This window comes from Delphinapterus leucas, chromosome 4 (assembly GCF_059928025.1).
Source record: "Delphinapterus leucas isolate spDelLeu-1000000601 "Yukka" chromosome 4, BTC_Dleu_Yukka2, whole genome shotgun sequence".
NCBI classification, from domain to species: Eukaryota; Metazoa; Chordata; class Mammalia; order Artiodactyla; family Monodontidae; genus Delphinapterus; species Delphinapterus leucas.
In genome coordinates this window covers 130,662,538-130,676,536 of record NC_143132.1, presented here as the reverse complement: position 1 = coordinate 130,676,536, position 13,999 = coordinate 130,662,538, and the positions used below count along the sequence as shown (strand labels likewise).

General features: G+C 36.4%; 1 protein-coding gene across 13 annotated transcripts in view; it reads right to left on the bottom strand.

The window, feature by feature from the left end:
* The window catches only part of PIK3CB (phosphatidylinositol-4,5-bisphosphate 3-kinase catalytic subunit beta), a 190,979-nt gene that overhangs the window by 44,430 nt on the left and 132,550 nt on the right, over positions 1 to 13,999 (bottom strand). For all 13 annotated transcript variants that reach the window (XM_030761527.2, XM_089911087.1, XM_089911083.1 and 10 more), the window contains one exon: positions 1,861 to 2,049. In XM_030761527.2, the coding sequence (XP_030617387.2) occupies positions 1,861 to 2,049 (189 nt within the window). The remainder of the gene's footprint in view (positions 1 to 1,860; positions 2,050 to 13,999) is intronic.

Here is a 13,999-nt window from a genome sequence, read left to right as displayed (position 1 = left end):
GGAAATCTGACTCAGCCATATAAATAGTGAAAGCAGTGCTGACTAATTAATTACCTGTCTGCTGCAAGAGACTATTGAAACCCCTTCTGCAGTATGCCAACAGAATGTTTTCCTGTGGATTAATGGGAGGCTACCCTTCTATAGAATTTTCACCTGTGGCATATGCCTGCAGAATATGTGCACCAGGTTCTGACTCTCCACTTCTCTTAGGTAGTCAATTCATTGAAAATACAGTTTATATTCTCTTATACCAGTTCAGTGTAACTGGCAATGGGATAGGGCTGGGGGAGAAGCCAAAACACATTACTTTTTATTTCGTTGATTTTCTTTTCTAGACTACTAAAAGGGGGGATTAGGATCATGAAATTCATGCCTTCCTATACTTCCTTACACACATTTAGGTTTTTCTATAAGAATATTAAGTTACACTACAGACTTTCTTCTACCACAATGGAGGAAGTTAAGTTATATCTGAAAACAATGCTTTAGATTTACTCATGGAAATGAGACAAGTATACTAAACTAAACTCCTCAGTGTAAAAATTTCTGCCCCTGGGGTTCGAATAAAGAAATATTAAGCCTGAATTGTCTCATTCCATTTTCTGACAGTTGACATACAAAACCTCCCTCTCAGATATCTTTAGAGTACAGCAAGAAATTTTTTTCTATTCTAATTATATGTAAAATAATAATATGATGCATTTCTTGGATAGGCACTTAGAAATGAATGCTATTCATTGAGAAGTAGGCAAATGTGCCAGGTAAAAAATGCTTATATTCAACCATTAGGGGGGGTTCACAGAAAACTAACCTTGAATTTAAATAAATAAACGGTTAGAAGACAACTGTGTCAGAACAATTAAAATCTATCTAGCTGACAAAAATAGTTCCTTTTCAGAGTAAGTAATTTTCACGTGGTCTGTGTAACCAGTTTAAACAAGGCACATCATATAATTTTGTAACATGATTCCAAAAAAATTGTTAGACCCTAGGAATAAATTCAAAAGAAATACTTTCTAAATTTAATTTACAAAGTAAAACAATAAAATCAAAGATTTAAAAAAAATATACCTGATTAAAAGAAATATACATTTCTTGACTAAATTTTTAAAGTCATTATAGATTTAATAAGACAAGAAAAATTTTTAAAAGATCGGTTGAATTCAAGTAAGGTGAATATCGTTATTTTAATATGCCAAATGTATTCATTCTGATTAAGAAATAATTTCAAGAATCTTTCTGTAGAGCACTGATAACCAAGTGAATTTAATAATGCCAGTGCTTTTTCACATAGTCTTGAAAATTAAATCAAGTAGCTAAAATTTGGTGACTTTTTTGGATCAAACATTTTTTCCCCTTTTGCTTTTCTGCTTAAAGACAAATATTCATCAACACTGACCAACTTTAAATAAACAGTAAAATTGATCTGAATGGCTTATGATCTAAAATGTTAACTTTTACAAATAGAGGTAATTTTCAAACAATACATATTCACTTTAGGACACTCACTGCAAAGGGTCTTAAGATTCAAACCTTGGAGTTCATTGATGAAACTGTTAGAAGTAGCCGAGAACCTACCACATGCTGGTAGTAATTACAGATGATTACACCAAGGCCTAAGTCTTAACTATCTGTAGTAAAAGATATAGAAAACTACCCGGAATCTGGGATTTTGAAATCTTAAAACTTTCTGGTTTACCATTTAGACCAGAATATGTAAGAGTTGAAAACCTCAAAATTTCTCCTGCAGAAAATTACCCAACCTTTGGAAACATACCTATGTAGGAAAGGACAATTTACATGAAATCAACAAAGTAACATATACTGCTGAATGGAGTTACAGAAATGATCTTTTATTACCTGAGCAACATCCTCAAGTTTATTCCACTTGATTGACAGCAGTAATTTTGGCAATGACTGTGGGAAATTCTCTCTGCAGTCTTGTCGCAAAGTCCAAATAAGATCCATTTCATTCTCACACAGTTGAGACAACGGATCCCTGTCCAAGATTTCTTTCAGTACAGCAAGAAACTTCTTTCCACCTCGACTCTAAGAAAGTAAAATTACTCATTACAGAACAAAACTGTGTGAACATCATGGGCAGGCCTTGAACACAGGGGTTAAAGGCACCAACCCCCAAGCAGTAGAAAATCCCTAAATTCATAGATTCAACCAACCACGGTTCACGTAGTACTGCAGTACTTGTTTATTGAAAAAAATCCACTTGTAAGTGGATCTGCACACTTCAAACCCATGTTGTTCAAGGGTTAACTACACAATGAATTTTTCAACAATTTATGAGCTTTAAAATTTGAGATATTAACAATCTAATTCCATAAAAAGCTGGATACCCCTTTTAAAGTTTTTACTAAGCTGAATATTAAATTAGTAAGCTAAGGATGAAGGAAAAAATTATTCTCAGTTTTTTAAAAGAAAAAAGAATACTGTTAAAAAATCTGTATGCAAACACTAGGTGGCAGAATTGTAATTTGGATTAAAAAGAAGTCATTATTTGACTTTCTCATCTTCCTTTTTTAATTTTTAATTTCTATAAAGAAAAAAACAAACAAAATCAAAGATGAACCAAATTTATAGTTTTAAAAAAAGTTAATAGGTGCCTTCTTGGCTCTGAGGCATTAAAACATTTAGAGTAAGGACTGAAACTTGGCTAAAAGTAAACATAAAAAAAATACAGTTATCCCATTTTCTTTCCCAATCCTTATAAGAATATATTAAAATAAAGAAAATGGACCATACTATTTTTTGGATCCAGACTCTGAATTACACTAACATTAAAAGAAAAAGGGGGGCTTCCCTGGTGGTGCAGTGGTGAAGAATCCGTCTAGCAATGCAGGGGACACTGGTTCGAGCCCTGGTCTGGGAAGATCCCACATGCCGTGGAGCAACAAAGCCCGTGCGCCACAACTACTAAGCCTGCACTCTAGAGTCCGCGAGCCACAACTACTGAGCCTGTGTGCCACAACTACTGAAGCCTGCGTGCCTAGAGCCTGTGCTCCACAACAAGAGAAGCCACTGCAATGAGAAGCCAGCACACCGCAATGAAGAGAAGCCCCTGCTTGCTGCAACTAGAGAAAGCCCGCACGCAGCAATGAAGACCCAATGCAGCCAAAAATAAATAAAGAAATTTATTAAATAAAGAAAAGGAAAAGAAAAAGGTACATTTCCCCATACTTAAAGAAAAACTAAACCATTTAGGCGAAAGCATATCCCTTCCTTATCCCCCACCCCCACAAAAAAATCTCCAGAATTATCTGACAAGATTCTGTAAGGATTTATGTTCCATTAGCATATTATTTTGTACTTGAAATTATTTTAACTGGGATTTCATATAAACATTAAAATAAATAAAAGTCATATCACTAATTTTCTGAAGTAGTGAGATTCAAAATAGTATATGCATATGTAAAAATAATTAGGATGACATGATTGTCTATGTAGAAAATCTGAAAGAATCAACAAAACCACCATTGGAACTAATAAGCAATTACAGCAATTGTGGGATACAAGGTCAATATATAAAAGTAAATCCTTTTCTTATGTATTAGCAATAAATAAGCGGAATTTGAAATTAAAAATGCAATAACATTTACATTAGCACCCCAAAACAAGGAAACAGGTAAGAAATTAACAACATAATTACAAGATCTATATGAGAAAACTACAGAACTCTTACGAAAGTAATCAAGTAATTAAACAAATGGAGATATATTCCATGTCCACGGATAAGAACATTGTCAATATTCTTATCCATGAACTGACAATCACAATATTGTCAGTTCTTCCCAACTTAATATCAACAGATTCAATTTAAACCCAATTTAAATCCCAGTAAGTTATTATGTGGATATCAACAAACTGATTCTAAAATTATATGGAAAGGCAAAAGACCCAAAATAGTCAACACAGTATGGAAGAAGAAAGACCAATGTTGAGGGACTTCCCTGGTGGCGGTTTCACATTTCCTTATTTTAAAACTTACTACAAGGACCTCCCTGGTGGTTCAATGGAAGAATCCGCCTGCCAATGCAGGGGACACGGGTTCGAGCCCTGGTCCGGGAAGATCTCACATGCCACGGAGCAAGTAAGCCTGTGCGCCACAACTACTGAGCCTGCACCCTGGAGCCCGTGAGCCACAACTACTGATGCCCGCACGCCTAGAGCCCATGCTCTGCAACAAGAGAAGCCACCGCAATGAGAAGCCTGCACACTACAAGGATGAGTAGCCCCCACTCGCCACAACTGGAGAAAGCCCGCACGCAGCAAAGAAGACCCAACACAGCCAAGAATAAATAAATAAAATTTATTAAAAAACAACAACAACAACAACAACAGGGCTTCCCTGGTGGCGCAGTGTTGAGAGTCTGCCTGCCGATGCAGGTTACGTGGGTTTGTGCCCTGGTCTGGGAGGATCCCACATGCCGCGGAGCGGCTGGGCCCTTGAGCCATGGCCGCTGAGCCTGCGCTCTGCAACGGGAGAGGCCACAACAGTGAGAGGCCCGTGTACCGCAAAAAAAAAAAAAAAAAACAACGCTGAAGGACCGATACTACCTGACTTAGATAAAAATAAACGTGAAAAGCAAAACTATAAAACTCCTAGAAGAACACAGGAGAAAATCTAGATGACCTTGGGTTTGGCAATAACTTTTAACCTGTAACACCAAATGCATAATCCGTCACTGAAAGAATTGATACCTTGGACTTCATTAAATTTAAAATTATCTGCTCTGCAAAAGACGCTGTCAAGAGAATGAAACGATAAGGCACAGACTGGGAGAAAATATTTGCAAAAAGACATACCTGATAAAGGACTGTTATCCAAAATATACAAAGAACTCTTACAACTCAACAACAATAAAACAACCAGACAAAAAAATATGGATCAAAGACCTGAACAGACACCTCATCCAATAAGATATACGGTTGGCAAAAAATATATATATAAAATGATGCTTAATATCATATGTCAGCAGGGAAATGCAAATTAAAACAAAAATGAAATATGACTGCATACCTATTAGAATGGCCCAAATCCAGAACACTGACAACATCAAATGCTACTAAGGATGTGGAGCAACTCTTATTCATTGCTGGCGGAAATGCAAAATACTACAATCCCTTAGGAAGACAATTTGGCGATTTCTTACAAAACTAAACATACTCTTACCATACAATCCAGTAATCATGTCCCTTGGCTATTTACCAAAAGGAGTTGAAAACTTATGCCCACACAAAAACCTGTAAACGGATGTTTATTTGGCTTTATTCAAAATTGCCAAAACTTGGAAGCAACCAAGATGTCCTTCAGTAGGTGAATGGATAAACTGTAATACATACAGACAATGGAATATTACTTAGCACTAAAAGAAATGAGCTATCATCCCACAAAAAGACATGTAGGAACCTTAAATGCATATGACTAAGTGAAAGAAGTCAATCTGAAAAGGCTACAGGTAAAATGATGCTGACTACAACATTCTGGAAAAAGGCAAAACTATGGAGACAATAAAAAGATCAGTGGTTGCCAGGGATAGAAGGTAGGGTGAGGGAATGAATAGGCAGAGCACAGATTTGCAAGGCAGAGAAACTACTTGGTATGATATTATAATGATGGATATATGTCATTATACATGTGCCCAAACCCACAGAATGCACAACAGCAAGAATGAAACCTAAGGTAAACTATGGACATTTGAGTGTTATGATGTATTAATGTAGATTCATCCTTAGTAATAAACATACCATTCTGGTAAGTGATGTTGATAATGAGGGAGGCTATACATGTGCAGGGGCACGGATATATGGCAAATCTTTGTACAGTCCTCCCAATTTTGTTGTGAGTCTAAAATGCTCTTAGCAAAAATAAAGTCTTACACACACACACACACACACACACACTCTCACACACACACATACTCTCTCTATGTATGATTACAGTTTTATATTCAGAGCCTCAATCTAAAAAGGTATGCTTTATTTTACAAAATTGACTGAGTTTCTTTTTTCTTTGCAAAATGATCATGAGAAGTTATCAGAATTTGAAAATGTAACTCCTACACTTACATATAAAAGTGAAACCCGTTACTGCAAACAACAAAAAGTATAAATTGTTCATGCCGGAGAAAGGCAGACTGCTGTCAGGTTAAATAGCACAAAACCTAGCAGACTACTGTAATTTCATGGATCAAAATTAGATGCTACAGACCTACTGTAAGTAAATATCCTGAAGACCTAGGAATAAATGAAGAGGGAAGAGCAGGGGGTTAGCTGTATAATTGTAGTGTGATTGTTTACTGAGCTATGAAAAGCACAGCACTGGATAGAGCCAAAGTAAAAACAAACAACTACCAGAAATGTGGCAGTAAGCCAAAAAAACCCACAGAATCTTACATCCTTTTACAAAACTCAAAACAATCAGCAATGAAAAATTACACTGTAGTGCAACTGATGAACTTACACACATGTTAAAATGCTTGCATTAAAATAGTGGTAAAAAGCAATGAAAGTTAACACCTATATTCTCTGCTTTGTTTTTATGTTTAGATTTTTCGTAATTATATAGACATTATGATATAATAGTGATTACTAACCAAAATAAAACACAACATATATATCTTGCCATAGGCAAATGAAAAAAAAGACTATGGCTCTTTCCCATTCCTTACTGGGGTGGTGGGCCTGGAAAACTCATCTGTCATATTCAGAGGGGCTAGAAACTCAAAACAGCGTGTTAGCCATGTGCTTGTCAAGGATGGAATTAACTATGTGTTGGCCAGACTGACCAACACACAACTGGGGATGAGACAGCCCATGTAGTCAGGGCTGGTGGGAAAGAGACTGAGAAGATGTTTATATGATTGGGAGATTGATTACAGAGGATTGAGCAAATAAGTAAATATGTTAAGGTTCATAGGAATCCAGACTTCTCACTGTCAGAAAAGGTAATTTAAAATATGTTAAGGCAGAGGCTAGAAAAAAATCCTGTGGTGGTGAATCCAAATTGGAGACATTGATAAGAACTCACAGTTTTTAACAGACAAAGAAATATATCTCTGTGCTTATATATGCTCAAATAGTATGCAGTCAAACACATACTACCTAGTTCTGTTTCAGGAAAAGGCCTAGATGCAATTGCATGCCAAGGGTAATGAGCATACCCAGTGCCCAGAACTTGGATTCTAAATACTTTTAACAAGTAAAAGGAATCAGATCTCCTGGGAAAAATGACTGAATCCAAAGCTAGGGTAGAGAAAATACCAGATGAGCCTTGGAACACTTTGTTGTACCAGAAAGAAGGAAACGCTCAAAGAATGATAAAGACATGTCAAAAAGACTCAAGATGGAACATGAATGGGTTGCCACTGGCCAAATCTAGGTAAAATCTGAACATCAAAATTAATGACAGTTACTAATTATAAGTCATTAAATAAAACAAATCACAAATCCAATAATTTTTTTTAAGTAAGTAAATAAATGGGGGAGAAGAAAAACCTCGACCCTATGGTATGTCAACTAACAAATCCAAAAGGAAAATAAATTTGAAAATCAGCACGGCAAACCACTGTAATAATACTGGTTCAGGCAAGATATATTAATATTAAAACAAGTGGGTGAAAGTTAGATGTGAAACAGTATGTTTACTTAGTCTCAAAATATGCCCACAAACTACTTACTTATTAACTTTACAGTAGAAAAACCTAGTAGACACTATCCTAACCAAGTGATGTAATAATTAACGTCAATAGTAATAGGACAGGTTGACATTGTTTGCCTTTGAGTGAAATGCAGTAAGAACAAACTACCACTTCAATCTATTTATGCTAAAAATGCGTAGCTGGAATCTGATCATGACAAAACATTAGGCAAATCCAAACTGAGTGACATTCTACAAAGTAACCGGCTTGTATTCTTAAAAAACATCAGAGTCGTTAAAGATAAGGAAAGACTGAGGAACTATTCTAGAATGAAGAAAACTAAAGACACATGTTAAAGAAATGCAACAAGTAATCCTCAGTTGGATCCTGGACCTATAAAGGACATTATTGAGACAACTGGCTAAATATGAATGGAATGTGTGAATTAGACAACAGAACTCTATCAATATTATTTTCCTGATTTTTATGAATTGATTCTGGTTAGTTATGAGAATGTCCTTGTTTTTAGGAAATATACACTGAAGAATTAAAGGATAAAATGTCATGATGTATGCCACCTCATCTCAGATGATTCAGAAAGAACTGAATACACACACTCAAAATGATAAAACAAATGTGGTAAAATGTTAACCGTTGGGGAAGCTGGATGAAAGTTGTATGGGAATTCTTTGTACTCTTCTCCCAAGTTTTCAGTGAGTTTGAATTTTTTTTTAAAATGTTTGCTCTTTCCTTCCCTAAAATTGAAGGCTGTAAAGACCCCAAATCATTCTACTAAGAAAACATTCTAGGTAGATCCCCAGAACCTCTGAACTAAAGGCTGAGTCATCATCTTCATTAACAAAAGCCAGCCATTAAGATTTGGTTTCTCAGCCCCCATGCTATCTTGTTGTAGGAGGATGGTCCTGTACATGGTAGACAGTTTAGCAGCCCCTGAACTCTACTCACTACGTGCCAGAAACAACCTCCCATGACTTGAGATAACTAAGAAAATTTTAAGACAATGCCAAATGCCCCACTGAAGGCAAAACAGCCTCAGGTTGAGAACCACTGGATAGGAAGATCAAAAGCTGCCAATTCAATAATCATAATTCACAAAGGTCACATTTTTTTCTATTCTACAGACCCACGATCCTTGGCAACCACCTGTTTAAAAAAATGCCAACACTGGGACTTCCCTGCTGGTCCAGTGGTAAAGAATCTACCTTACAATGCAGGGGATGCAGGTTCAATCCCTGGTCAGGGAACTAAGATCCAACATGCCATGGGGGCAACTAAGCCCATGAGCCTCAACTAGAGAGCCTGCGTGCCGCAATTACAGAGCCCATGGGCTCTGGAACCCTCACGCCACAACTACAGAGCCCACGTGTCCTGGAGCCTCAATGTCACAACTAGAGAGAAGACCGTGCACAGCAACAAAGATCCCTTGTGCCGCAACTAAGACTTGATGCAGACAAAAAAAAAAAAAAAAATTGCCAACACCTATTAGGCTTAACACCATCAAAAGAACAGAAGTGGTGGGAAGGATATGGAAAAACTGGAATCCTTTTGCAGTTGGTAGGAATGTAAAATGGTACAGCCACTGTGGAAAACACTGGCAGTTCCTCAAAAAATGAAAAATAGAATTACCACATGATCCAGCAATTCTACTTCTGGGTATATACCCAAAAGAATCGAAAGCAACATCTCAAAAATATATTGTACACTCATGTTCATAGCAGCGTTATTCACAATGGCTAAAATGTGGATGCGAACCAAGGGTCCATTGATGAATGAATGGATAAACATAATCTGGTACATACACGCAATGGAATATTATTCAGCCTTAAAAAGGAAGGAAATTTTGACATGCTATAACATGGATGAACCTTAAAGACATTACACTAAGTGAAATAAGCCAGTCACAGGAAGATAAAATAGTGTATGATTACATTTATATGAGGTTTCTAGAATGGTCAAATTCATAGAGACAGAAAGTAGAACAGTGGATGTCACGGTCTGAGGGGAAGGGAAAATGGGGAGTTGTTTAATGGATACAGAGTTTCAATTTTGCAAGATTAAAAACTTCTGGATATCAATTGCATAACAATGTTTTAAGTATATTGTGAATATACTTAACACGTGTGAACTGTACACTTGAAAATGATTAAGACAGTAAATTTTATGTGTACTTTACCACAATTAAAATAAATTTTTTTAATTCCAAGAGCAGGTTTAAGTTCCTTAGTAAGGTGTTGGTAAATTCAAAAATAAATTGTATGTGTGTACATATTATACGTATACATGTTTAATATATATATATACCTATAAATGTACACACACACACAATTCAACAAGTCAACTTACCATGATCTTATTAAGGAATGTAACATGCTCTTGGCATATACATGAAAGTGGATTAAACAGTGGAATGAGAACTTAGTTCTCTTCATTCCTTTCATTCAAAAGACCATGAAGTGCCTTAAGTATTTAAAAATACTTATCAGTGGGACTTCCCTGGTGGTCCAGTGGTTAAGAATCCACCTTCCAATGCAGGGGACGCGGTTTCGATCTCTGGTCGGGGAACTAAGATCCCACATGCCACGGGGCAACTAAGCCTGCATGCTGCAACTGCTGAGCCCGCACACCACAACTAAAGAGAAGCCCGCACCACAACAAAAGATCTCGCATGCTGCAACGAAGATCCGTGGGCTGCAACTAAGACCTAACGCAGCCAAATAAATAAATACAAATATAAATATAAAACTATAAATCAGTAACAGTTCTAGGATACAAAGGAAAATGCGTAACATAGGAATCCTTTAATGAGAGAAAGTAGATAGGATCAGGGATCAGGTCTGCTGAGATTCAAGCGGTAGTGAAACACACAGTTCCAGGAGGCATTCCGGCTCAGAATCAGAGGATACAAGGGATGAGAGGAGGCCGGCGGGGGGGAATCGTCAGGGGAGTTATCCCAGGATCTGCATATGGAGCAGCTGCTTTGGTCAGGCATGCCCCTTGCTCTGTTTATGCTGAGCTGAAACAGCAATGGGATCAGCCCTAGACTGAGGTGAGGAGCATGGGTACTGAGTCATAAGGAGCCACCTGATCTCAGAAGGTATGGAAATCTTCATACAGGAGACCCATTGTCAGCACAGTCTACCCTAAGTCTTACAGATATTGAACACAGATTACAGTGAATAAGCAAACAACCAGGGAGTCACAAGTACAAAAGAGCTAAACTAAGAATCACCAAATATTGAGAAAAACCCATATGAAGATAGATAGATGTCAAAAGCAGAAGCAAGACCACTTCAAAAACAAGATTATTTAATTCCTCAGAGAGAACTAAGGTGACATTATAGCCATGAAAAAGGAATTAACAGAAATCTTTTAAAAGATAAATAAAATTTTAAAAAGAAAAAAGAAACAAACTCCAACCTGACTAAAAAGAATGCAAGTTAAAATAATGTGACACCATTTTTATGTTCACAGTGTGGGTGCGTTGTAAATTTTAACTCTTTTAGGGTATGCAATTTGGCAGAATTCTTATTAAAAAGGGACATACCTTTCAATCTATAATTTCATTTCTAGGAATCCATCATACAAAATACAGACATGTATATAAAGATGTACAAAGTATTCATTGCAACACAGCTTCAGTGGAAAATAATTAGAAATAAGCAAAACATCCATCAGTAGAGGTATGAATATTTAATAACTAATGGCCACCAATAATTAATGCCATGAAATATAAACAAGGCTTTATAAAGAGAGCAGTGGAGCTCTTCATACAGACATGACAAGATCCATAAAATGCGTTACATGAAAAAGGACGAAACTACATATATAAAGATCTCATATATTTTTAAAATATATAGATATTTACACACAAAGCTAAACTGTATAGTTATCTCTGGGCGAGAAAGGTAAGTGGCAGTTATTTTAAAAACTTTCATTTTTGGTTTCACACAATTTATTAATGTACCCACCAAAAAAAAAAAAAAAATACATCAAACCTGGGCAAGAGGGACTTCCCTGGTGGTCCAGTGGCCAAGACTCCACACTCCCAATGCAGGGGGACTGGGTTTGATCCCTGCTCAGAGAACTAGATCCCACATGCCGCAACTAAGAGTTTGCGTGCCACAACTAAAGATCCCACATGCAGCAACTACAAGATCCCACATGTCACAACTAAAGATCCCGCATGCCGCAGCTAAAAAAGATACCACATACCACAAAGATCTTGAACATGGGATTATTTAAAAAAAAAAAAAAAAAATCCGGGCAAGAATATTGCATCGTCAGTAAGGAGGGAACTCTCTGATTTAGGTAAGGTAGCAGTAGATCACAGCAGAAATAATAAAAATTAATTTACGCTTCTGATGTTCAAGGAGCAATATTAAGACTAATAAAAGGTAACTAAAAATAGGCATGAGAATGAAGATAGGCCTATATAAGTGTTATTTCTTAAACTGTAATTATATGTTTCAGTAATTGTCAGACAAGCTAGTAAGTGTATACTTATAATAAACTTATTTCATTAAAGAGAGCTACCACGCTTGACCCTTGAACAACATGGGGATTAGGGATGCAGACCACCTGCACAGTCAAAAACCTATGTATAATTTTACAGTTGATACTCTGTACCCAAGGTTCTGCATCCATGAATTCAATCAAACTGCAGATCATGTGGTGCTGCAGTAACTATTTAATGAAAAAAAATCTGTGTTTAAGAGGACCCACACAGTTCAAACCTGTGTTGTTCAAGGGTCAACTGTACTCTTAAAGTATTTGTAGTAGCAGATAACTTGCAATGAAAGGCTGCTGAAATTTTTGAGAACTCTAATGGTAAAGCAGAAGACAGCCTGCAGAATAGCCAAAACAATTCTTGAGAAAGAAGAATGGAACTGGAGCAATCACGCTCCCTACTTCAGACTATGCTATAAAGCTACAGTAATCAAAACAGCATGGTACTGGCACAAAAACAGACACATAGAGCAATGGAACCGAACAGAAAGCTCAGGAATAAATCCACACACTTATGGTCAATTAATCTACAACAAAGAAGGCAAGAGTACACAACGGAGATGACAGTCTCTTCAATAAGTTGCACTGGGAAAACTGGACAGCTACATGTAAAAGAATTAAATCAGAACATTCTCTAACACCACATACAAAAATAAACTCAAAATGGTACTATAAAAATCCTAGTGGAAAACACAGGCAAAACACTCTGACATGAATCAGAGCAATATTTTTTTGGATCTGTCTCCTAGAGTAACTGAAACAAAAGCAAAAATAAACAAATGGGACACAGTTAAACTTAAAAGCTTTTCCACAAAGGAAATCATAAACAAAATGAAAAGACAACCTACAGAATGGGAGAAAACATTTTCAAACGATGCAAGCAAAAACGGATTAATTTCCAAAATATACAAACAGCTTATACAGCTCAATATCAAAAACAAACAAACAACCCAATAGAAAGATGGGCAGAACACCTAAATAGACATTTCTCCAAAGAAAACGTACAGATGGAAACAGGCACAAGAAAAGATGATCGACATCTCTAATTATTAGAGAAATGCAAATCAAAACAACAATGAGGTACTACCTCACACCAGTCAGAATGGTCATCAACAAAAAGTCTACAATTAATAAATGCTGGAAAGGGTGTACAGAAAAGGGAACCTTACTACACTATTGGTGGGAATGTAAACTGGTGTAGCCACAATGGAAAACAGTATGGAGTTTCCTTAAAAAACTAAAAATAGAGTGGCCATATGATCCAACCATTCCACTCCTGAGCATATATCTGGAAAAGATGAAAACTCTAATTTGAAAATATCCATGCACACCGATGTTCATAGCAGCACTATTTACAATAGCCGAAACATGGAAGGAAACTAAATGTCCAATGATAGACGAACGGATAAAGATGTGGTATTTGCATGTACATACACACACACACACACACACACGCCACAATGGAATATTAGTCATAAAAGAATGAAATAATTCCTATTGTATAACACAGGGAACTACATTCAATATCCTGTGATAAACCATAATGGAAAAGAATATGGGTATATATATGTATAACTGAATAAGTTTGCTGTACAGTAGATACTAACCCAACATTGTAAATCAACTATACTTCAATAGATTTTTTAAAAGATGAAATAATGCCATTTGCAGCAACATGGATGAACTTAGAGATTATCATACTAAGTGAACATACAAATGAACTTATCTACAAAATAGAAATAGAAAGACATAGGAAACAAACATACAGTTACCAAAGGGGTAAGGTGGAGGGGATAAACTAGGAGTTTGGGATTATAGAT